Source organism: Crocodylus siamensis, chromosome 9, assembly GCF_052110815.1.
Source record: "Crocodylus siamensis isolate JL-2025a chromosome 9, ASM5211081v1, whole genome shotgun sequence".
Classification (NCBI taxonomy): Eukaryota; Metazoa; Chordata; order Crocodylia; family Crocodylidae; genus Crocodylus; species Crocodylus siamensis.
The window spans coordinates 39,973,307-40,000,085 of NC_143403.1; the positions used below are offsets into that span (position 1 = coordinate 39,973,307).

At 46.8% G+C, this 26,779-nt stretch overlaps 1 protein-coding gene across 1 annotated transcript in view; it reads right to left on the reverse strand.

The window, feature by feature from the left end:
• Positions 1–26,779, reverse strand: part of WDR59 (WD repeat domain 59) — an 82,705-nt gene that overhangs the window by 19,658 nt on the left and 36,268 nt on the right. The window contains exons 14-18 of the mRNA XM_090063664.1: positions 23,260–23,424; positions 12,722–12,817; positions 12,450–12,606; positions 9,224–9,293; positions 5,652–5,805 (exon numbers count right to left, since the gene is read on the reverse strand). Coding sequence (XP_089919790.1) covers positions 5,652–5,805; positions 9,224–9,293; positions 12,450–12,606; positions 12,722–12,817; positions 23,260–23,424 — 642 coding nt within the window. The remainder of the gene's footprint in view (positions 1–5,651; positions 5,806–9,223; positions 9,294–12,449; positions 12,607–12,721; positions 12,818–23,259; positions 23,425–26,779) is intronic.

Consider the following 26,779-nt stretch of genomic DNA (forward strand, 5'->3'; position numbering starts at 1 on the left):
TGAAAAAAACCACCAGTTGATTTTAATGAGAGAGAAGACTTCCTCTAGGATCATTTTCAATTTAAAATGAACTGTTCTTCCAGTTTACAGATAATTCTGTACAGTCCAAGTGCTTTGCTACTTTAAATTAGTCTGGTCTCGCTTTTCTCTTTTTAATCTCCATGCTTCACAATAACATACCTATGGCTGTACACTGACTCTCTCATTGGACTGAGTGCCCTGGGATTTGAATGTCCTTCATACAGGTCACCTTCCAAGCTGCATTGCTGCTCCTTTGCCTGCTCCTTGGCCAGTGAAAACACACAGCCTCACTGGCCAGTCCTTGGAATGAACTACAGTAACTGCACAGACATACAACAGGAGATCCCAGGAAAAAGTGTTATTCATACCCAACATGAAAGAAGGTGCATAGGTATTACTTCAAACTCCTCAACTGTGTAGATTGATCAATCAATTAAAAACTTCTCTACCCTGTCCTTAGCCTTCCTAATTGCTTCCTCTACTCTGTGGAAGTTACCCTATTCTATGATGTCCTTAGTCTTAGCCCTCACCCAACCCCCTTTTCTTAATCAATAGGCCAGGTGGGATAAAGTCATGCTTATACTCTGGAGACCTACAATTTGAATATATGCAACTTTAGTGTGGGGTCCTGTCCCTTGCATGGAACTTTTAGGTACAGTGCAGAGTGCATCTCCCCCATCTCTGATCTACTCTACCCTTCCTGGCACTAGTTTAAAAAAAAAAAAGTCTGTTACTCTGGTTACTCAAAGTCAGGCAAGTGGTGCGTTATTCTTGGGCCTTTGGGCAGAAGACAGGGTTAAGTTAAGGAGAACATTAGCACAGCACACAGTACCGGGAAGTCGTTAATCGCTTGTATAGACCAACGTCGCCGGGCAGAGCGAGGAGACATCTGCGTGTGAAAACGTTATACCCAGGAGAAGGAAAGACAGACACCGAGAAAATTAAAAGAAAAAGAAAAAGAATAAATAACTAAAATGAAAGAGTGCCCTGAAAAGGACGGAGCAAGGGATATTGCTCCTCATAATTTGTTCCCCAATGGGACTTACCAGAGAATAATTTCCCCACTCCCCATCCCCACTCCCTCCATACATAACCTTATTAAAATCAGCCATTTGAAGTTAGCATGAGTTACTGCAGGGTGCCCTTCATTAGCCCCTGTGGAGAACCTTAGCATTCATAAGCATTAATTAAATTAAGCTTCCCATGTACAGTAGAGAAGTATTATAAAAACAGGCACAAAAATGAAGCAACTTGCCCAAAGTTACAGAGAGTCAGTGGCAAAGCTGAGGATAGAACCAAGGTTTCCCAAACCCTAGTCCCATGCTCTCATCAGTTTTCCTTTCTTGGTGCCTGAAGCAAGGTTCTGAGCCCTAGATTAATCATGTGGCATTTATTTTAACTAATATCTGCCATGGCATCCACAACGCTGAGCCAGATCTTGGGAGGCCTAAGTAAAGCACAACCATGGACGCTGAGGGGGAGACTTTCCTATGTGCAATGCCCCAGTGATCCACCGGTCCATGCAGACAGAATGAGAAGGCTATTGGGAAGGTGGCCCACAGGATTTTCCAGAACAAAAAGGGGCGATGAATCCATTGCTGTAGAAAGCCCATGAAGTTCTTCCCCTGTTTGTACCATACCAAAGATGTGCACTGTTGAGTAGTAGTGCTGCTACTGGCCATCAGCCTCATTCTTTGCAGCACATTTCCAGTGAGGGAATCCAATGGCATGCCCTCCACTCAGCTGGTCAGTGTTGAACAATTGTCCTGTTTCCCAGGCCTCCTTCAGGTTTGTAGCATCTTGCAGTAAAAGCTTCAGTGATTTCAACTTGGTACAACTGTTTATTGCATTTTTATATTAAGATCCCAAATATTAGGGTATCATGAACAGGCTCAAAAGGTTATTTTACTTTCAGTCAAACAAGTGATCCAATTAAATGAATTGCAACTGAATATTTTGAGAAAAAAAATGAAGAACTGAAATTGTATGTTATCTGCTGTATGTGCTAAACTATTCAGTCCCCCTTGGAGACTACCAAATTCCCCAGCTTCTCAGTGTGGTCTTTCTTGGGCTCAGCAGGGCTGGTTTGTGGAAGGGAAATAATTAGGAGTGCTGGGAGGAAACAGAGGAAAGGAATGGCTAGTGTATTAGAAGTTTGTTGAAAGTGACCTGCATGAGGCTCTGCCATAACCTTTTAAGTGGGATGGTGGGGGGCCTATTTAATGCTGAAGTGGAAAAGAGGTCCCCATACCAGTCCAGAAAGCCCAGGCCTACCTCAGATACAACTGCTGCAGGTTCTAAGAGGTGGTGCAGCTGGAATGCAATAAGATTTATTTCCCCTCTACAGCTATAATTTGGCCTTCCTTTCTGCATTCAAGTTAGATCAGTGCCAAGTTCACTGACTTGTGCCATTTCATTCAAAACAAAACCATGAAAAAGTGTTTAACAGCTTGTGTCCAGTAGCCTTAAAAGGTAAACTGAATACTTTACAAATGCATACGTAAAGCATAGGGTTTTTTTGAAGCAAAAAAAATCATAGATTTGGACTCAACAGAATCACTTTAAGTTCTTCAAACACTCTTTCAGCATGTTTGCATAGCACTCAGGTGCTTTAGTCAGGACGAGGCATCCATCACGGTGGGTGCTATCATGACAAGAAACAAACAACAGAAAGACAGAACACTGACTTTCCTCTGACAAGATTATTTCTGGGACCCTACTGGCTAATGGGACTACCATTAGATACACAGCCTTCTTATTCTTGACCGTTATTCTCTAAAGCAGGGTTGTCCAACTGGTGGCCCTTGGACTCCCCCCACTGCTCTTCTGCTCCTGCCAAAGTTTCCAGGCTTCCCCTCCCTTCTCTTCCTCCAGCTTGCGCTTCACACCCCTGCCCTGCAGCACGGCATGGTAGTGTGGGAGAAAGAGGGGCCACATACCAGCTGTAGTGCCTGCCTCTCAGAAACTGGACAGCCCTGCTCTAGAAAGTCATATGTATAGGGGTAAATTTGGATTGGAGGGGTGTGTACATTAGTGCTCAGAACACATTTCCTTTTTTGAATTTCTAAAGGAGACCTCAGAAAAAAAATCAGAGTGAGCGATTCCAGGAAACCCAGGAGTGACTAGAAATAGTGGTCACAAGCTGGCAGAGGGTAAATTGAGATTAGACATCAGGAGGTGCTACTTCACTGTCAGGGCGGCTAGGATTTGGAACCAACTTCCAAGCAAAGGCTCCTACCCTGGAGGTCTTTAAGAGGAGGCTAGATGTACATCTTGCTGGGGTTGTTTAACCCCAGTACTTTTTCCTGCCAGGGCAGGGGGTCGGACTTGATGATCTGCTCAGGTCCCTTCCGACCCTACCAGCCATGAAACTATGAAACAGTGGTTCAGCTCCTCTTACAGTAACACTAGAAAAGCTATATCTGACCTGAAGTGAACAGATTTCTTTGTTTGCAATCTGGTAGTGAGTGTTGTGGTGGAGGCTGAAGAACAGATGAGTTTAAAAACACCTGGCTGATCTTTGGTAACACTCAGTTTTGGGCTTAAGTTTGACATATTTGTTCTCTACCAGAAGTGGATTTTATGACTGCATTAATTCAGAAAAATAAAGCTCCAGAACCAGGGGCTGACAGTATTCAAATTTTAAACTTTAAAATCTTGGAAATTAAATGACAAAAACATTAGTATTAATATAACATAAAGGAAGTCAGATCAGACTCTTAGAAGTCAGAAAACCTCTCACTACGCCACTGCTTCCTGGAGGTACAGATAGTTTGTACTCTTTCAGCTGCAAAAACTTTGTGTTATTTGGATGGCAGGACCTCAACTTGCTATACTTTAGAATAGAGTAACCAGACAAGAGAAGCCTCCAGGCTTAGATAAAGGAATAACGGAGTCCAAAAGACACGGTCCCATACACATGCTTTGTTCTGTAGAGTCTGACCCCCCAACAAAATCTTGTCACCACTGATACATGCACTATGGGAGGCAAGTCAAATGAAACTGTACTAAGATGCTTACATGAATATTTTTAGACATGCCTGTCATCTTAAAGAGTTGTGTATCAGGGACAAGCACACTGCAGAGGACAGAAGTTGTTCTTTAAATAAACTCTCTTATGAAGACTGAATAGGCTGTAACACTAATATTGGGCAGCAACATTTTAGAGGTCATCAAAAGGAAATTTGGATGGAGTAAGAACAAAGACAACAACTCTGTAAGACAGTCTGTTGGGGTCTATATTCAGGAATAGCTCAAGATGCAAGCAGAAGTGACAGGTTTTATCAAGGCTCAGCATGTCTGACAAATCTGCTGACTGCCTTGTACCAGCTGAGCAGGAGACAGGACTGATGGGATAGTTACTGACATTCCCTTGATAAGGAAAAAATTGTTTAAAAACAAAAACCAAAACCAAAACCAAAACCAAACAGACCCCAAAAAACCCACACACCATTACTGATAACATCAGTTCCTCTGTAACTGCCCTGCAAGGACTCGGAGTTCAGGAGTCTAATTCCCCATACCAATGCTGAGGAAATCTCAGGCTCTTATGCAACATACAAGAATGAGCTCTCGGCCCTGCTTTAGAAGGCTGGGAAGTCATCCGCTGCTGGAACCAAAACACCAGAGCTGAACCCAGGCTTTGGATAGTTTACAATGAAATCCTGGAATTTTAAAGGCATTTGACAATGAGCCAGCACAGTTCTGAGCAGGTCAGTTCATCTTTAAAAAAGGCTGTAAGATAGGTTACATGTATAGTATACACAAGAAACCCCTGTGTACTCCACCAAAACAGTGTTTTGGAACTATATGCAGCCTTAGTCAATCATAGTTATTTCTTTCAGCTTCCAGTAGAGCAATATACAAAGAAGATTGATTTGCTTTCCCTGCCCACTCTTAACTCACCCAAGAGAGAAAGAACTAAATATAACCCTATCCCCAAAAGTCTTGCTAGATGAGGGCTAGGCGACTGCCATGTTAGCAGATGCTGCAGTTAAAATATAGCTACTTTGGCTGATAGCTCTTTGGGGTAGGGATTGTCTTATCATGGTTTAAACATAGTTGCACAAAAAAGGCTCCAAACCCTGATGGGGATATTTAGTTGCTGCTGCAATAGAAACATCAGCTAGAAAGAAAGACATTTGACCTTGGAGAGTTCCTCCAGCAGCAGCTGAGGAAGGTCCAATTTGCACTTGAGTACATCGTGAAAAGCTAATAAGCACATGCCACCCTATTACAGAAGACCTCATTCAGGAGGGCTCTAGTGTTGCCTAGATTTGTATTTAGTCTGAAATTGCAGCCTTCACAAGAGCTATTGGTAACAGCTCTGTGCACTCCCTCCAACAGCACACGTACCTGCATTAGACTTATCTACTGAAATGAGAGTTGGAGTCATACACAAAAACTCTGATGGTAAGGTTAAAGGGACATGAAAATAACTACGCCAAAACAGAGGGGATACAGAGAAATAACTCAAAAGCTAAACCAAGGGGGTGTTCCTTCAGAGTTGTTTATAAGGCCACAATTAAGAAGCTTCTCTATCATAAGCAATGATGCTAACAGGCTATGGAGAAGAAATGTGGGTTGTTCAAGGCAAGTTATTAGGAAAGGCATTTTGGTATGATATTTACCCTCTCCTTGTAGTAGAAAGAACTGATGGAGACCTGCTCTTTCTCGCTGCGAGTGGGACTCCCACTGTACAAACGCAGATTGCCTGGAGTCTCTGTACGAATCTTCATTGGTGTGATCAGTCCACTGTGATAGGCTGATAAAGCAGACAAAGATCTAGAAACAAGGGAACAAGCTTTTAAAAGCCTTACACATAGAAAAGCCCCACAGAATCAAAGGATTGGAAGGGACCCAAGGGTCTAGTCCAATCCTCTGTTCCTAAACTATCCCAGATGATGCTTTTCCAGCCTCTACTTGAAATCCTCCAATGAAGGAGATTCTACAACTTCCCTGGACACATTGCTCTACTAAACTACTATTCTTATTAAGAAGTTTTTGAGTTTTCATCTAGATCCACTTTGCTGCATTTTAAATCCACTGCTAAGTGTCTTGCCCTTTGTGGCAAGGAGACAGGTTGTTTCCTTTCTTCTTTATGGCAGCTTTTCAAATATTTGAAAATGCTGTCATGTCTCTTAACCTTCTTTTCTGCAAATTAAGCATGCCTTGCTCTCTCAACCTACCCTCCTACAGCTTGCCTTCCAACTCCCTATTGTCTTCATTGATCACTTTTAGAAAATGATGAGCCCAGAACTGGATAAAGTACTCCAGCTAAGACTTAAGTAGTGCTGAGCAGAGTAGTACTATTGTCAGAAAAACCAGAAAGTGCCTTATTACTGTATTCAAGTCATTTTAAAAAAAAAGTTAAAACAGCAGACCTCCGTGGAACCCCATTTGAGCCTTTCTGCTAGTCTCGCACATTAATGCATTTACACTTACTCTTTGCTTGAGGTTTTTCAACCAGTTATACACCTACCCAATAGTAATTCTAGTTAGCCAACATTTCTCCAGTTAACTTTTAAAACTATTCTGTGGGATTGTATCAAGTCTTACTCAAAATCCAAGCATATCATACCTATTCTATTCTCTTCACCCTCTGAACTAGTTACCCTCTCAAAGTTGTCAATTCATGTTGACTGCTAGTGATCTCCAGGAATCCTGGTTTTCTCCAATAAAAAAAAAAATCCAACATTTCCTGGTTTAAATAATAAAAAAAACCCCAAACACCCCAAAATCCATTTTTCCATGAACACATACACACAAATACATACATACATGTGTATGCATATATATCATGCACACACACACACACACACACACACACACACACACACACACACTATATAGTGGCATTTCATTTTAATCATGGAAGTGTGGATTTCGTTGTTTGTTTTTTAAATCAGAAAAAGTTGGGTATATAGTGGGCACGCATGTGTGTATTATATATTAGTGGACATGTGTGTTTTTACATGTATGTACACATACATACATAGTATTGTTTTGTTTTAAAATCACAGAAAAATTAGGGTGGGGGGGGGTTGTTTTTAATATCAGAAAATGTTGCATTTTTTTTATTAGAGAAAACCAAGCTCCCTAGTAATCTCCTCTTCCTCCTCCAGGTGTATACAAATAGATTGTTTTATATTTGCTCCAATAACTTCCCAGGCATTGAAGTCAAGCAGACTCATCTATTAATTCCCTGCTTCCTCTTTTTTATCCTCTTAAAGCTGGGCGCTACGTTGGCTTGGCTCTAGTCTTCTGAGACCTCACCTGTCACCCATGACTTTGCAAATATTATTGCTAGTGGCATTAAGATTTCTTGAGTCAGTTCCTTTACCATCCTGCCATGAATTTTGTCAGGTCCTGCCAACTTGAATTCATTCATTCTCAAAAAAATCTCTGATGTGCTCTTTAGTTATTATGATCAACAGCTCTTCTTTTTCTATACTAATTGTGTCTAGCCACAATATATTTTGTATATATATTGTAATATATATTGAGTAGGCCTGTCCTCCTTGCATCATTCATTAAACACAGAGGTGGGCAATTATTTTCACTGGAGGGCCATTTGATGAGTTGTGCGTGACCCTGTCAAGGATCACACACAAAATCTTATAGAAGATATCATTTTAACAAATTATAGATAAAAAACAAACTGCACACTAAAAAAGCAAATGTCTACTATAATACATTTTAATTTTATTTCAAATAATTTTTGTCCAGATTCATGGGGGTTTTTTAGTAGCGTATACAGAAGTTATTGCATAATAGCTCAAAATAAAGTCTTACTCATATATTGTGTGTGTGTTGGGAGGAAGGGAGTGTGGAGGGCTGCCTACATGCTAGGTCTCAGGAGCTGGCCAGGGGTGGGGCGAGGAAGGGAGAGGGTGCATGCAGCAGAGCTTGCCCGGGAAGTGCAATGCAGGTGCAGTTCATTGCCCCCCTCCTCTCTATCTGGCCTGCAGATGCTCCTGTGGTGCTCCGCATGAGACCAAGCCCTACCAACTCCCACCTGTCCTCACATCCACTGATGTCACTGCCCCAGCCCATGCTCACAGGTGGATGCTCATTGCTTTGGGGAGGTGGAGTAGGTGGAAAGCAGCCAGGAGCTGAAGCCCTATGTGGTGGGGCAGGAGCTGCCAGCTACAGCTTCCCCTCTGCCTGGGTGGGCATGTGGTGCCTGGCATGTGTCCCCACAGCCACCCCTGCTTCCTTGCACTACTCGCTGCCTGGAGCAGCACAACAGGGACAGGAGGAGAAGCCAGTAGAGGTGGGGGAAAGCTGAGCAGTGGGCAGCTCCAGCAGCAGCGGGATCAGTCCTGCCAGGAAAGTGTAAGCACTGGCTAGGGCTTCAGCAGTGCGGATGTCAGGTGTGGGTAGCACTTGGTCTCATGCAGAGTGGTTATAATCAATTGACGGGCTGGATCTGACCTACAGGGCTCATTTTACTCAGCCTTGCATTAAATTGCTCATTGAACAGTGGACCCACGGTTTCCTTGGTCATTCTTTCCTGCCTGACATATTTACAGAACCACTTTATTGCCTTTAACATTTCTTGCCAGTTGTATCTAATTTTTTGTCTGCTTTCCTAATTTAGTGGGTGCAAGTTCTTGTTATTTCTTGGTACACTTCTTAGCAACTTCCTCTTTTTTGCATTGACAATATGTTTCTCTTCTGATATTGAAGCTGTTAAGAAGCATATTATGTAATTACATCAGTTTTCTGCTGATCTCATCTTTACACTGTGTTGAATTAGCTTCTTGCCAAGTCTCCAATACTATGTTGTTTAGGAATTACCAGCCTTTCTGAACCTGTTTTATCCTTCAAGTTCTCTGTGCATGGGACATTGCCAACTTTTCTTCTAGTTGGTTGAAATATCTTTACCAAAATAAGGACAATGAATTTCAGTAATTCTCATGCCTTCCTACTTGCCAAATGGTTGGTCATGTTTTGGGGCTTGACAGCTAAACTAACCTGCCACTGCTCTTATCTTTAGAATATAGGAAAAGCTCAGAAGAAACAAGAAATCTGCTTCTCTGTGGTGCTTACAACTCGGGAGACTGAAGCACTAGAGTAAAAGACCTACTGAGGGTTCCTGGTCTGGGCTTAGCACCTAGCATCATACCACCTGCTAATCCTTTAGCACTAATGTAGGGTATTATTAGATAAGCTCAACTTCACTATTTTTCATGCTTACCTGGGAGTGGGTTCTGTTGGAGAAACTGCCCGGTGCATTGTCATGGGTCTTGTGAAATATACTAGGTAACCTGTAGGTGAGACAACACACATACACAAATTATAATTCAGTGAAGACAGGATCCGACTGTGCATAATTTCAGCCGCTTTAAGGGGTAATTTTCAGAGTGAAACGTGTAGATTTAAGGCACAAACCTTACAAGTATTGACAAGAGGCATATAGCTGGGTACCTGCCCATTATTCCAACCACACTGTCCCCTTATTGTCACTCAGCACTACCCAGCACCACCACCTAATGCCATTTCCTCAAGATAAATCCACTTCTGTCAAATCCCTACTTTCAAAACTGGCTCCAAGGTGTTGGGTTGGGAGAAAATCTTTGGGTACTTGCAAATTACAGCAGCTACCACAGACATAAGGGTAGTATAAATACAGACAGAGAAAATCTATGACTGTTCAGAGATTTTCAGCTCTTTAAGATAACAGCCGAAAAACACTTGAGACCTATTCCTAGTACCCTGCACATGACTGACTGAGAACTGATATATGCAAACTGTATGAAAATGTAACATGGATAAGACACAAGCTCAAAACCCCTTTGTTAACGCTTTTTAACAGACTTCTGCAGCCCAGGGTAACATGTCAGTGTGCAGGGCAGGGGTGGGCAAACACGACTTGCGGGCCAGATTCAGCCCGCGAGGCCATTCTGTTGATTGGCATGTATCTTGACTGATGTCATACATCTTGACTTCAAAAAAGCCTTCGATCTGGTATCCCATGATCACCTCTTGGCAAAACTGGCCAGTTGTGTTCTTGGGTCCACCATGATCCGCTGGCTGGGAAATTGGCTCCGTGGTCAGTACCAGAGGGTAGCAATTGATGGAAGTCAATCGTCATGGTGCCCTGTGACCAGTGGGGCCCCCCAAGGCTCTGTCCTTGGACCCATATTGTTCAACATCTTCACTAATGACGTGGACATCGGAGTCAGAAGCAGACTAGCCAAGTTCGCTGACGACACCAAACTCTGGGGCAAAACATCCACAGCTGAAGACAGGCAGGTGATCCAGGCCGACCTGGACAGACTCAGCAAATGGGCAGACGAGAAGCTGATAGTGTTTAACACTGAAAAATGCAAGGTTCTCCACCTTGGGAGGCATAACCTGCAGCACCCTTATAGGCTCAGCAGTGCTACACTGGCTAGCATTACGGAAGAAAGAGACTTGGGGGTCATGATCAACCACAAGATGAACACGAGCCTGCAATGTGATGCTGCAGCTAGAAAAGCACATAAAATCCTGGCTTGCATCCATAGATGCTTCTTGAGCAAATCCTGGGACATCATTCTCCCCTTGTACTCGGCCTTGGTGAGGCCATAGCTGGAGTACTGCGTCCAGTTTTGGCTCCACAATTCAAAAAGGATGCAGAGAAACTTGAGAGAGTCCAGAGAACAGCCATGCGCATGATCAGAGGTCAGGAAAACAGACCTTACGACGACAGGCTGAGAGCCATGGGGCTCTTTAGCCTGGAAAACAGCAGGCTCAGGGGTGATCTGATGGGCACCTATAAGTTTATCGGGGTGACCATCAGGATCTGGGGGAACATTTGTTCACCAGAGCGCCCCAAGGGACGACGAGGTCGAACGGTCATAAACTACTGCAAGACCATTTCAGGCTGGACATAAGGAAGAATTTTCTTTACTGTCCAAGCCCCCAAGGGCTGGAACAGCCTGCCATCGGAGGTGGTTCAAGCACCTACATTGAACACCTTCAAGAGCAAACTGGATGCTTATCTTGCTGGGATCCTATGCAACAGCAGGGCCTGCCTGGCCCCGTCCCCCCCGCCAGAAACCCCAGCAGGGGCTTCTGGCCTGGGACCATGTGGCTGCCCCGGTGGCACCGGAACCTCAGGTACAGGGGGGAAAGGTGGGGGAGACCCTGGGCAGGGAAGGAGCACAGGGAAAAGCTGAGCATGGGGGAAAAGCGGCCCCTCACCCACCCTCCGGCCCATGCTCCCTGCTGCAGCTGCTTGCAGATATATAGCTCAATGTAATGTTGAAGCATGTCAACCAGCTACTAAGCTGACAGTTTGCTCTGGGTTATTCTTTGATACTTCTTTATCCTGTACTCTTCCCCAAGCCTATCCTCTTTAACCAATAAAGCTCTCCACTATAACAAGTGTGATGGACTTACTGGGAGAAGGACTGGGCACGCCTTTTCTAGTCCCTATGCTCAGCTGGCTAAGGGAGACTACTTTCTATGATTCTAGCTTAAGGAAGCCCCTCAAGTTCTTGCAGTGGGTCAAGCACCCTCAAGATCTACCAGGTTTGTGTACCCCAGGGGGAACAGGGCCCGGAAAAAGTCCAGATCTCTGGGTGGCAGCAGTGGTTACCCTAAGCTTTTGTATGTGCTCTAGGAGCGGGGTCAGCCAGACATGAGGCACCCCAGAGGAGGCACTTGAAGCTTGGTAGGTGGTCGGGCACAGTGGAGGTGGGTGGCTCAGCACAGGATGTCCCTGCTGGTTTGCATTACAGGTAGGCAAAGTTTCAGTGAGGTGCTGAGGAAAGTAGGCTTCCACCCCTTTCTTCTCACAGGAGCTTTGTGAAGAGAGGGGCAGGAATGCCAGATCAGATGCAGCATAATGCAGAAAGCAAGGCTGCTCTTTGCCCCCTGCTAACAAAATCAGGGGGAGGTGGGACCAGCTGGGCCCTGCTGTTGCAGAAGCCCACCAAGCCTTCCCTGGGTCCTACTGCCCCTGGTTCCTGTCATTTTTGACAGGAACCAAGGACAGGTCAATATTAAATTTTCTAAATTTTTTTTAGGGGCCCCATGGGCTGGATGGAATGGCAATCCCAAATCTCTGCTACAGAGGAGTTGTGCTAATACAACATGTTGCAAGCCAGAGGCACCAACACACAACCTCACCTCTCCCAAGAGCTAGCATCTCTACCATCTGCAGGAAGCTTTAGATATTTTCAGTTAATCATGGTCTCCCAGTTTCAGATACCAAAATGATAATCAGCATTTGAACTGAAAAGTACCTGCAAACTAGAGCCACTGTGTACATGCCACCACTGGCACTGTACCAGCATCCCCTTACAATATGGGACAGTGACCAAAGCTTAACCTCACCTCGCAGTAAATGCTCACAATCCAAGGGAATCTCCAGATTTACAAGGCTGAGCTTTTCCCCTTGGCAACTGTTCTAATGCATCAACAATGGGACTAACCTGCACCACAGAACCTGGCTCCAGAGGTCCGTGGAAAGGGGATGTTGGAATCCTGGTATGACCCATAGGCATTGGAGACCCGGGCGAATGTAGGCAAGGGTGGTGTTACAGAGTTTGCCAGAGCATACCGATTGCTGGTGGTGCTGTCCTCTTGGTTCTGAAACAGAAATTGCCCAAGATCACATTCCAAGTATGTGTGAATGAGTGTATGTATGGAGAACGAGAGACAATACAACCCAAAAAAACCAGAAAGAATATGAAGTTCTTCATACCACAACAGACTCTAGCCAGGAAACCAGCTGACGCAAACAAGGCTCCAGGCAGCTTTGGTTCCGTTTCACTTTCTGCAAAGAAGTGTCCTGTAAGACCTGCAACAGGCATAACACACAGCTTGAGTCATCTTAGTCATCATGACCACGCTTCTGCATTAGCCCTTCATCTGCAGAAAGCAGTGAAACTGCAAGAACATGGGGAATACCGAAGGGTCAGCAACCCTCAGCTGAGACAAAATGACCCCTTGAACTGTTCTCCACTTTGAGGAAGAAAGATCTTGTTAGAAAGTCATAACAGATATTTGCCAGACCCTCCGGGTTCTATTTCTGGTTCTCCCACCAATTTGCAGTGTGATCCTATGAAAAAAGTCACAGCTATTATGTTCTTATTCACCCGTTCTTGTCCAAACTCGGTGAATATATACCCACCTCCTAGTAGAGGATGATTTTATCCTCATACTATGCAGTTGTCACCCAAACTGAAAGATTCTAAAGATGCAAATCTCAAGAGTGCCACAATACCCTTTTTAGGATGTCATACAATATTAGTATCCTTAGTTGCGCAAACATCTACACCGGGGTAGGCAGTTATTGCAGCTGAAAGGCCACTTAGAGTTTTGGTGAGGTGTTTAGGGCTGCATGGGTAGCCCTGCCCCTTGACAAATTGCCCTGTCCCCTGGTTGCCATATTGGAAGTCCTGCCCTCTACCCCCTGACTTTTGCCACTGGACATCCCTCCTCTTACCCCTCAGAAGTACTGCTTTTGAGAGGGTAGGGTTGCCATCTTGGAACCAGAAAAAAAACAACAAATCCTACTCTAAAAGTTGAACACCTACTATAACTTATTTTAATTTTATTACAAAAAAAATTTGTTGTGATTTGTGTTTATGTACTGTATATAGAGAGGATTGCATAATAACTCAAACAAAGTCTTACTCGTGTATATTGTGTGTGTGCGGGGTGAGGTGTAGGGGATGCATGTGAGCGTGTATGGTGGGGTGTGAGGTGTTGCATGCGTGTGTATGGGGGATTTGTGAGGGTGTGGCAGCAGGGTGTGAATGTGAGGTAAGGGGGGCATTTGGGGAGCCCCCACATGCTTCCCCATATGGCACGCAGGCCCCATGCACATGCTGGTGCTCTGCTCTGGCCAGCGCTGTGCATGTGAGCAGTGAGGGGCACGGCCTGCCTCTATTGCAGGGGCTCCACAGTGTGTGTGTGCAGCTCCTGCACTTGTGTGGCAGAGGGAAGCCCCGTGCTGGAGCCAGCTACCTTCTCCGTCCCCTGCCACACAGGTCCAGGGACTCAGTGAGAAAGTAGGGGGCACAGCTCCCTCCACTTCTGCCGGAGTCCTGGGACCTGTGCAGCAGAGGGCAAGGAAGGCAGCTGGATCCAGTGTGGGGCTGGATTAGATGTGGGCTAGGCAGGCTGCACTCCTCACCTCCACAAGCAGTACTGGCCAGAGCTGTGTGCTACTGGGTGCCAGCGCCTGGGCAGGGCATGAGCACCCTATGCACCCCTGCCTGCTGCTACTGGCAGTGGGGGCTCTGCACCATGTGGGGTTCCTACACCCTCCCACCCACACCCCACCCAGCTGAGCTCCATGCTCTCACTGCTCCCTTGGGTGTGGGCTCCATACTGCCACCAGCCCCAACCCCATGCTCCCTATCCCACCCAGTTGCAGTTCCCCCCACCCCTGCCACTTCCCTACCTGGTGCCCAGAGCAAGGGGGATACCAGGGAAGCCAAACAAGTCCCCTGGGGGTGGCTGCAACAGCAGCAGCTTCACCCAGAAGCTACTGCTGGCTGGGCAGAACCCTTCCACCCATGAGGGTGGGAGCAAGGCACAACAAGGTACGTTTGGGGTGGGAGTGGGGTGTATACTTGGACACATGTCGTGGCCAGAAGGGGCTGAGTGGTGTACAATTTGTTGGTGGGTGCCTGCAGGGAAGATGAAAAAGTGCCTGGTGGGCTGGAGTCGGCTCACAGGCTGTATTTTGCCTGCCCCGACCTAAACAATTCACAAGATAAACAAAATGCTCAGTGATTTCAAACAGGAATCCACTGTTTCTGACCAGCTGTGGTCCAAGTTCTTTGCAACAGAAGAATTGCTCTATTTTTCTGTCGTGAAAACCCCCCCCAAAGTGATAGCTAAGAGTTGGCATTTTCAGAGGTGTGCCTTGAATCTAACTTGGGATACCTTACCATTTAACAAAATAAAGAATAACTATACCAGAGAAATGCACAGTACTGAGACAGAAGGATGAAGCCACTAATCTCTTGAGGGCAGGGATGGTACATGCTCTGCGCTTGTACAACACCTAGCACTACCTAGCACACATCCTATCTATTCACTAGACTCGTAGGAAAAAAACAAAACAAACAAAAACTCACTCAGGGTTGGAAGGGACTTCAGGAGTTCATCTAGTCCAACCCCCTGCTCAAAGCAGAACCATCCCTAACTAGATCGTTACAACCAGGGCTTTAAGCCAGATCTTAAAAGCCTCCACAGATAGAGATTCCACCACCCCTCAAGGTAACCTGTTCCAGTGCTTCACCATCCTCCTGGTGAGGACAGTTTTCCTAATAGACAACTTAAACCTCCCTTACTGCAACTTTAGACCATTGCTTCTTCTTCTGTCATCTGTCACCACTGAGAACAGTCTAACTCCATCCTCTTTGGAACCCCCTTTCACAGCTAAAGGCTGTTATCAAATCCCCTCCCCAGTCTTCCCTTTGCAGACTAAATACGCCCAGTTCCCCCAGCCTCTCCACAGAATTCATGTGCCCCAACTCCCTAAATGATTTTTGCTGCTCTCTGCTGGACTCTCTCCAACTTATCCACATCATTTCTAGTGTGGAGCCCAAAACTGGACACACTACTCCAGATATGGCCTCACCAGTGAAGCACAATCACTTCCTTTGACCTACTGGCAACACACCTACCACTGTAGCCAGTATGACATTAGCCTTCTTGGCAACAAGAGTACACTGCTGACTTGTATCCAGCTTCTCATCTACTGTAGCCCCCAGGCCCTTTTCTGCTTAGCTGCTGCCCAGCTAGCCAGTGCCAGTCTGTAGCGGTGCATGGGATTCTTCCACACTAAGGGCAGGACTTTGCACTTGTCCTTGCTGAGCCTCATGAGATTTCTTTTGGCCCAATCCTCCAATTGGTCTAGGTCACTCTGAATCCTAGCTCTACCCTCAGGTGCATCTACTACACCCTCCGCATCTTGGTGTCACCTGCAAATTTGCTGAGGGTGCACTCCATCCCATATTCCAGATCATTAATGAAGATATTAAACAAAACTGGCTCCACGACTGACCCCTGGGGCACTCCACTTGATACTGGCTGCCAGCTAGACGTCGAGCCATTGATCACTACCTGTTGAGCCTAATAATCCAGCCACCTTTCTATCCACCCTACAGTGCATTCATCCAACCCATACTTCCTCAGTTTGCTTGAAAGAGTCTTGCGGGAGACATTATCAAAAGCCTTGCTGAAGTCAATGTATAAATCACATCCACTGCTTTCCCCATGTCCACGGAGCCAGTTCTCATCATAGAAGGCAATCAGGTTGCTCATGCATGACTTGCCTTTAGTGAATCCATGCCAACTGTTCCTGATCACCTTTTCCTCCAAGCGCTTAGAAATGGATTCCTTGAGGACTTGCGCCATAATTTTTCTGGGGAATGAGGTGACGCTAAATGGTCTGTAATTCCCTGGAACCTCCTTCTTCCCTTTCTTAAAGATAGGCACTATATTTGCCCTTTTCCAATCATGTGGGACCTCCCCTGATCACCATGAGTTTTCAAAGATAATGGCCAGGGGCTCTGCAATCACATTAACCAACTCCCTCAGCACCCTTGGATGCACTGCATCAGGCCCCATGGATTTGTACACATCCAGCTTTTCTAAGTAGTCCCCATCCTGTTTTTTTTTTTTAAAACCACTGAGGGCTGCTCACGTTCTCCCAGACTGTGCTGCCCAATGCAGTAGTCCGAGAGTTGACCTTGCCTGTGAAGGCTAAGGTAAAAAAAAAAAAAAAGGCATTAAGTATTTAACCCTTTTCCTCAACACCAGGGATCCTGGTTTTCTCCTATTTAAATAAAATCCACAATTTTCAGATTAAAAAAGTAACCCCAAATCCACATTTCCATGATTTAAATGAAACACCACTAATATATAAATAGGGGATTTTTTAAAAACAGAGAAAACCAGAATCCCTGCCCATAACCTGTCACAAGGTTGCCTCCCCCATTTAGTAAGGGACCCACACTTTCCCTGACCTTCCTCTTGTTGCTAACATACTTGTAGAAACCCTTCATGTCCCTTGCTGGCTGCAACTCCAGTTGCACTTTAGTCTTCCTGACTTCATCCCTACAAGCCTGAGCAATATTTTTATACTCCTCCCAAGTTTTGACCAAGCAGCCACTTCTTGTAAGCTTCCTTTTTGTGTTTAAGCTCACTGAAGAGTTCTCTGTTAAGCCAAGCTGGTTGCTTGCCACATATGCTAGTCTTCTTGAACATCAGGACAGGTTGTTCCTGCAATCAGTACGGTTTCTTTAAAACAAAACCAGCTCTCCTGGACTCCTTTCCTCCCCTCAGACTGGCCTCCCAGGGGATCCTGTCCATCAGTCCCCCAAGGGAGTCAAAGTTTGCTTTTCTGGTGTCCAGGGTCCACACTCTGCTGCTCTCCTTTCTTCCTTTCACCTGGATCCTGAACTCAATCATCTCATGGTCACTGCTGCCCAACTTGCCATCCACTTCTACATCCTGCAACAATTCTTCCCTATTTGTGAGCAGCAGACCAAGAAGACCACAGCTCCTAGTTCAGGCTTGTCCAACATATGGCCTGCAGGCCACCATGCAGCCCACTGAGGCATTTTCTGTGGCCCATGGTGCTGCAATGGGAAACAAAAGTAAACACCATTTACTTTTGTTCCCACCCTTTGTCCTTTGCCCAGCTCCTCAGCAGCTTCCTAATGGCTGCGGAAGGGACAAGGTTCCTACACGTACCACGTCAGCTTGATGCTGCCGACACAGCGTGTGTGGGAAGAGGAGTAGCCATGTGCCATTGGGACAGGATGAGCCTGGCTGGAGTGGCAGGGGCTCAGCTGCACTTTCCCCCTGCCTGCACCGGTCAGTCCTGAATGGCACATGGCTCCGCTGCAGCTTCTGCTGGCTGGTGCCAACCCAGGGGGGTCTGTCCCATCCAGAGCAGCACACAGCTGAAGGCAGCTTCCCACATGCTGCTGGGGACTGGAGGCGGCCAGCCAGGTCAGCACCAGCCAGCAGAAACGGTGGCAGAGCCGTGTGCCGCTCGGGACTGACCGGTGCAGGCAGGGGGACAGTGCAGCTGAGCCCCTGCCGCTCTGGCCGGGCTCGTCCTGTCCCGAGCAGCACACGGCTCCACTGCTTCTGCTGGCCAGTGCCGACCCGGCCGCGCGGGTGGGCAAGGGGCTGCGGTGCAGCGGCCACCTCGCTCCAGCCCCACTCAGGCAGCGCTGCTCAGGGGATGGGGATGCGGAGCTATTTAATTTCTCCCCTTCAGTCTCTGGGGCAGTAGCTGGCTAGATGCAGAATGGGTCCCTCCTGTCCCTGCCCACCAGCAGCTACCACGAACCTTGCAGTAACAGGCAGGTGCAGTAGGGCTACACAGGCAGGGTCTCTCTGGCTCAGGACAGGGTCCTTGAATATGGCTCGCCAGCCCACTGCGTGATAAAAAGTTCATGATCCGACCCCACATTCAAAAAGGTTGGACACCCCTGCCCTAGTTGGTCTCTCCAACACTTGCACCAGGAAGTTGTCTCTAACCCTCTCCAAAAGCTTCCTTGATTGCATGTGCACTGCTGTATTGCACTCCCAGTGGATGTCAGGATGATTGAAATCCCCCATAAGAACCAGGGCCCATGATCAGGAAACTTCCATTAGTTGCCTGAAGAAAACTTCATCTACTTCATCCTCCTGGTCTGGTGGACTATAACAGACACCTGTCACAACATCACCCTTGTTACTCTCCCCTCTAACATTATGCTGTTGAAAGTATCTGGGTTATCTCCAGCTTCATACTGGAGCTCTGAGCAATCGTACAGCCCTTTTACATAAAGTGCAACTCCTCCTTCTCTTCTCCCTTGTCTGTCCTTTCTGAACAGTTTGCACCCATCCATAACAGTGCTCCAGTCATGTGAGCTCCCACCAAGTCTCTGTTATTCCAATCATGTCATAGCTCCATGATTGTGCAAGGACATCTAATTCTCCCTGCTTGTTTCCCAGGCTCTGTGTGTTTGTGTACAGATACCTGAGATGACTAACCAATTACCCTACTTTCTCAGGAAAAACAAGAAATTGCACTACTGCAATTCAAAAAAAAGCTGGGGCACTAATCTAGGCCTTGGGAGACATAGGCTCAGTTCAGTTCTATATTGAGGACTTCCTGCATGACCATGGCCACTAAATCACTTTAACGGCACAGAGGACTGCCTTCCCTTACAGGGAGGTTGTGATAACTTCATTAAAAGCTGTGAAGTGCTCAGACCTTAGGAGCTACAGGGACAAGAAAAGTACCAAAAGATAGACAAACTACAAGCCCAGGAATTTTTCACCTTACTGCACTCAAACTCGCCCTTTTAAATCAAAGTATCACAGAAAAGTAGGCATGAAAGAGACTTTAGGAGTCCATCTAATCCAGTACCCTAGCCTCTTACAGGTAAAACAGGGGAACAACAGTTAGTATTTTGTTGCCACAAGGGTTGTTAAAATATACTGGAGAGCTCCGAGAGAAAGCCATGCTCCTCCAGTACAGAGGAAGACAACCCCAAGTCCACACCAGTCTGACCACAGAGTAAAATTCCTTCCTGATCCCAAAGGTGGCAAGTCAGTCTAACCTTGAGCACAGGGGCAAGACCCTCTAACCAAGAACCTCTGGGTTTCAGTCCCAGCAGGAGCACGGGCATGCCCCAATCAAAATCTCCAGCCTTGGCTGCAGCCAACATGCAGTGCTTCTGAGGAAGGTTAAAAAGATCCTGGTGCATATATAGCAGCAGGAAGGGAAAAAATTCCCTCCTGGCCCCATGTGGCAACTGGCAAAGACCAGAAACATGGGAGATTCCCCAGAGTAGAACATAAGCATAGTTATGCCTAGATCATGCCTGACCAGTGCAAGCCCCACCACTTCTTGAATGCTTCCAATGATGGGAGATTCCACAGCTTCCCCAAGCAGCCTGTTCCACTGCCTCACTGGTCTAACAGTGAAGAAGTTTTTCCTCACATCCAATCTAAACCTACTTGATTGCAACTGCAAATTATTGATCCACATTTTATTCTCTGCAGCAACAGAGAAAAGGTGGTCTCCCCCTACCCAAGATTTTTAGTCCCAGTAGGAACACTGGCATACACCAGCCAAAATTCCCAGTCTTGGCTGCAGCCAGCACCCAGTGTATCTGAGGAAGGAACACCCTAGCCCTCCCATGACACCTGTATCAACAGAAGGAGGGGAAAAAAAATCTTTCCAGCCCCCTGAGGCAAGCAGCAAAGCCCACCGCATGGGCAACACTAAACCACCTCCATTCTGTTCTGCAGCCTGGGGACAGCAAGCACAATTCCACACATCCCACTTTCTTACCAGACAGCCCAAACTCTTCTGTATCCACTCCATAATCTTATTTCAGGTCCTTTAATCTTCTTTCATTATAAAGCCAGTTGTGGATTTGTTTTGTTCACCTGCTGCTGAATACAGTAATTGTCAGTATCCATCTCTAAGCTACAGAGCTCTTCTCATTATCTCCCAGCGATGTGTGGGAGATGAGCAAGGCTCTTGGGCTTTCAACTGTTGCTTTTTACAGAGCACTCAAGGCACAGCTACTCCTAATCATTCCTGATCAATGCTATCCAACCTCTTCTTGAAAACCTCCAACTATGGAGAGGCCACAACTTCCCTATACAGTCTATTTCACTGCCTCACTCTTAACAGTGAAGCTTTTCCTTATATCCAATCTACTTTGCTACAACTTTATGCCATAGGTTCACTTCCTGTTCTCCACAGTAACAGCATTCTCCCCTCTTCTTTGTGGCACGCCTTGGGATATTACAAGCCTACCATCATAAATCACCCTTTCTGTAAGCTCGACATGCCTATTTCTTTCAACCTTCCCTCATATGGCCTACCTTCCAACCCCTTTATTATTTGCCACCTGCCTGCAAACCTTAACTTCTCCATGTCCTTTTTTAAAAAGCAGAGACCAATACTGCATACAGTATTCTAAAACAGCATTTCTCAACCCGTGAGTTGTGACCCAAAAGTGGGCCATAAGAATATATGAAAGGGTCACAAAACGCACTTAAAAATGGACCATATTTTGCATTTTGAAAAAAATAGATGCTGCTTGTGCTTCACTATATGTTAATACTGTGCATACTAATAAACAGGGATCTGGATTCTCCATTTGCCATGGAAAAACATGGATTTTTTATTTTGAAAGGAGAAAACCTTGGGAAACAGCAGGTCCCCCTTGCAGGCTGGCAGTTTGAGCCTGCAAGGGGCTGGGGGAGTGGGAGAAAGAATCAAGCAGGGGGTACCATGTGTATGTGTGCACACACATGCAAGTGGCAGCCAGGCAGTGTGGAGAGCAGCTCCCACAGCTCCCTGCAGGTAAGTCTATGGGGCATAGGCAACACAAAAGGGTGATGGGGACCAGTAGGGGGTGCTCCTGTGTTAAGCCACCCGCCTCACTACACTTGACAACCTTCCAGGCTCTGAGTGCCTCCCCGGGGGCACCTCACATCCAGCTGACCCCCTTCTTGGAGCACACCCGCAAGCCTGGGGGTAAGGTAGCCACCACCCAAGGTCTGGATTGATTGTGCCCCTGTGCCCTCTGGGAAACACAGGCCCAGTAGTCCTTGAGGGTACTTGATCAACTGCAAGAACTTGGGGTGCTTCCCTCAATCTGAAGCACAAATAAGGGTCTCCCTTACCCAGCTGAACCAAGGGGACCCCAAGGTATAATCTAGCCCCTCTCCCAATAAGTCTCCCACGCTAGGGACAAAGGAGAACTTTATTGGTTACAAGGAGTAGGTCTGGAATAGTGTACGGGGTAGTGCAATATCAGAGAAATCCCTTAGAGCAAACAGTGGATTGGTAGCCTTTGATTACACATCTGTGTTACTGCAAGCTATATCTAGTTAGATCTCAGGTAGCTTACTCACAAGTATCATCCAGAGGCAGGTGGAGATTTCCTTTAGAGGCAAGTAGTTCATTGGCCATGAGTTTCAAGAGAGAGTGAGTTTCAGGTGGTCCAGCTTCTCTGAGAGTTCTCATCACGGCTGCTGCCCCACCTCCTGGGCAGTCCTTCACTTATATAGACCTTATGACCTCATTTACCTGATCCAATGAAGGCCAGCAACTGTTGGCTGCCAGCCAACCAATATGAAATGCATCACTGGTTGCCAGGTAGACTGGCATGGTCTCTAACCCCCTCCCAGTCATGATGACATTGCTTAGAACAATAGGGAGTTTAAGACCCTACCCAGGTGTGAGGCCAGTGATGTAGGCAAAGGGAGCAGGTTTCCCCTCTCCCTCAGGAATGTATCCAGCTCAGGTTACAACTCAGGGTTACCTGAAATCGATGGGGCCCAGGGTATCTGTCCTCTTCAGTGACCATGGTAACCAAACTGTCAGATTGGTCACCTACTTGATAGCAGAGTTTGGGGAGAAAAAGAGATGGCATTCTGCCACAGAAGGTACAGGTGATGTGTTGGTGAGCATGGGGAGGCATGTGCCCCCTCCAGATTGGTGTGCCTGCAGCCAGCATGGGACTGAAGCCTGGCAATATCAGCACAGGCAGGAGCTGCCTCCATGGCCCAGCAGGCAGGATCCAGTGCAGGAGGGCAGAGCAGTGTAGCAAGATTCACTGCTGCTGCTGCCAGGACCCTTACTACATCCATGCTGCCAACAGTGCAAGGAGTAATGGACTGTGGGAGGCCCAAAGTGGGGGGGTTGGCATTGTTGCCCTAATCTCCTCCTGCCTCAGGTCACGGCTCTGCCTGGAGAGGAGGTGGGGCGACAGGCAGAATGGGTGGCCTGAGGGGAATGATGGCTGGGCCATGGTGGCTGGTAGAGCAGCGGCTCAGTATGTATAGCTGGTAGGGTCAGAAGGGCCCTGAGCAGGTCGTCAAGTCCGACCCTCTGCCCTGGGCAGGAAAGAATGCTGGGGTCAAATGACCCCAGCTACGTGATTATCTAGGCTCTATCTAGATAATCAGATTATCTATCTATCTATTTACTGGGTCAGGACCAGCCACTGATCTTTATAAATAGGTCCTGGTACAAAAAAGGTTGAAAACCACTGCTCTAGATGAGGCCTAACCAGTGCCAATGAAACTCATGCCAAGTTCTGGAGTACATCAACTCTTGAGTGACAGTGTCTAAGTGCAGGCAGCGGTCATTGACCCAGTCATGGACCTGAGAAGTCAAACATGTCACTGCAGCAGTCTGGACACAAGGAAGTACTTGTATAGAGACCACATATACATGCATACACATACCTTAAGCAGCTTTGTTTTCATTGGAGGAGTGATATTGGTATGCTGGACAAACTGGAAGGAAGGTGCAGCATTATTGGGATACTGCACAGGGAACATCACCAGCATCGTGACTATGTGACTGCCACAGTGTACAGACACTGTGCAGCTACGATTCCCTGCATCCATCTGTGATAAAAAAACAACTGATTTTCATTTAGGCTGTAAAGGACCTTTAAACATACAATGGCTGAAATTAATTCCGAGGAGCATGGTCTCTCTGCATGCATAAGATTCAAACCCCGCTCTATATACAGGAGCTGCAAACACAGACAAACAGCAGAAGCCTCAGACAAACAGAATCGATTCAGCATTCACCATCTGACCACCTAGTTCAGAGACTGGCAACCTATGGCCCAGAGGATGAATTCACACTGCAGACCCATTTTATCCAACCCACGGAGCTGGGGGCCTTTTTGTGGCATTTTGGCCTTCTGCAGGGGGCTTTGTGCTGCTGCTACTGCCTCTCCTCACCACTGGGCTGAGGTGGCAATGGGATAGCAGGGACTGCAGCTGCAGTAGTGTGAGCCAAGTTCAAAGTGACCTCTATTGAGAGCTAAGCCTTATTAAACATTTCCATGCTTCAAGACGCTACTGACCCTTGACCTTGACTTTGACTTTAGAAAAGCAGACTGACTTGCTTAGGAAACTCATGGGCAGGATCCCTTGGGAAGCCAGTCTGAGGGGGAGAGGAGTCCAGGAGAGCTGGCTGCAATTTAAAGAAATCTTACTGAGAGTGCAGGAACAAACCATCCTGACGTGCAGAAAGACTAGCAAGTATGGCAGCAGACCAGCTTAGCTTAGCAGGGAACTCATCAATAAATTAATCACAAAAAGAAGCTTATAAGAAGTGGAAAGTTGGACAAGCAACTAGGAAGGAGTATAAGCGCATTGCTCGGGCATGCAGGGATGAAGTCAGGAAGGCCAAAGTGCAATTGGAGTTGCAGTTAACAAGGGATGCGAAGGGTAACAAGAAGGGTTTCTACAAGTATGTCGGTAGCAAGAGTGGGAAAGTGTGGGTCCGTTACTGAATGGGGGAGGCAACCTTGTAACAGAGGATGCAGAAAAGGCTGAAGTACTCAATGCCTATTTCACGTCAGTCTTCACAGGCAAGGTGAGCTCCCAGACTACTGCACTGGGCAGCACAGTTTGGGGAGAAGGTGAGCAGCCAACAGTGGCAAAAGAACAGGTTAAGGACTATTTAGAGAAGCTGGACATATACAAGTCCATTGGGCCGGATGGTACGCACCCAAGAGTGCTGAGGTAGTTGGCTGATACGACTGCAGAGCCATTGGCCATCAATCTTTGAAAATTCATGGCAAACAGAAGTCCCAGATGATTGGAAAAAGGGCAAACATGGTGTCCATTTTAAGAGAGGGAAGAAGGAGGACCCAGGGAGCTACAGACCAGTCAACCTCACCTCAGTCCCCAGAAAAATCACAGAGAAGATGCAAGGAATGGATCCAAGGAATCCATTTCTGAGCACTTGGAGGAAAAAAGGGTGATTAGGAACAGTCAGCATGGATTCACCAGGGGCAAGTCAAGCCTGACCATTTCATAGACATTTGCACTGGAAGGGACCCCGGAGGATCATCGAGTCCAGCTGCCCACCCCAGGGGCAGGAAGTCAGCAGGGATCATAGGATCCCAGCAAGATAAGCATTCAAATGTGTCTTGAAGTCATTCAAAGTGGGTGCTTGAACCACCTCCGGCAGCAGTCTGTTCCAAACCTTGGGGGCTCGGACAATGAAGAAGTTCTTCCTTGTGTCCAGCCTGAAACAGTCGCAGTGGAATTTGTGACCGTTCGATCTTGAGGACTTCTGTATTACTGACTGACTTGCCAGCTTTACGGCAGATGGTGAAGGTGATCAGTTCACAATCACTATCACCCAGCTTCCCTTCGATTGCTAGGTTGCCAGTTAGGTCATCCCTGGTTGCCAGTACAAGGTTGAGCAGTGCTTTACGTCTTGTTGGCCTGTAGACTTCCTGCGTCAGATAGGGATCATCCACACGTAAGAAAGCTTTGTGACCTCTCGGATTTGGCCAAGTGCTCCTCCCATGAGATATCTGGGTAGTTACAGTCTCCCATGACAACCACACACCGGGATTGTGCAGCCTCAGCCAATTGCCTGGTGAACTCCTGGTTGAGATCTTGACTCTGGGTAGGGGGTCTGTAGTAGATCCCCACCATAGTATCCCCTGTGCCGTGTTCCCCACCGATTTTAACCCAGAGGGTCTCTAGTCATCTACTCTGGGTGCCAATGTCAGCTTGCAGGGACACGTAGCTTTCCCTGACATAGAGAGCTATGCTCCCACCCCTTTTGTCCACTTGATCCCTCCTGTACAGGGTATAGCCAACTTGATTGTGTATGACAAGGTGACTGGCTATGTGGATGTGGGGAGACCAGTGGATGTAGTAGTGTACCTTGGTTTTAGCAAGGCTTTTGATAGAGTCTCTCACAACATTCTCACAGGCAAGCTAAGGAATGGGCTGGATGAATGGACTGTAAGGTGGACAGGAATCTGGTTGAAGCACTGGACTCAGAGAGTAGTAATCAATGGCTCAATCTCTAGTTGGCAGCCGGTATCACATGGAGTGCCCAGGGGTTGCTCCTGGGGCCAATTTTGTTTAATGTCTTCACCAATGACCTGGAAGATGGTACAGAGTGCACCCTCAGAAAGTCTGCAAATGACACCAAGCTGTGGGGAGTAGCAGATGTGGAGAGTAGGGCTAGGATTCAGAGTGACCTAGAAAAATTGGAGGATTGGGCCAAAAGAAAATCTCATGAGATTCAAGAAGGACAAGTACGAAGTCCTGCACATAGGATGGAACAGTCCCATGCTAGGGGCTGACTAGCTGGGCCACAGCTTTGCAGAAAAGGGCCTGGGGGTTACAGTGCACAAACTAAATACGAGCAAATAGTGTGCCCTAGTTGCCAAGGCCAATGGCATACTGGACTGCATTGGTAGGCATGTTACCAGTAGGTCAAAGGAAATTATTGCCTTTTATTCAGCACTGGTGAGGCTACATCTGGAGTATTGTGTCCAGTTTTGGGCCCCCACTACAGAAAGAATGTGGACAAACTGGAGACAGTCCAGCAGAGGGCAACAAAAATGGTGAGGAGGCTGGGGCACATGACTTATGAGAACAGCCAGAGGGAACTGGACTTATTTAGTTTAGAGAAGAGACTAAGGTGGGTTTTAATAGCAGCATTCAACTACCTGAAGGGGGGTTCAAAAGAGGATGGAGCAAGACTGTTCTCAGCGGGAGCAGATGGCTTAATGGGGAGCAATGGTCTCAAGTTGCAGCAAGGGAAGTTTAGGTTAGATATCAGGCAGAATTTTCTCACTAGTAGGGTAGTAAAACACACAAACTGGTTACCCAGAGGAGGCGGAATCTCTATCCTTGGAGGTTTTTAAAACCCAGTTAGACAAAGCTTTGGCTGGGATGATCTAGTTGGGGATGGTCCTGCTTTGAGCAGGGG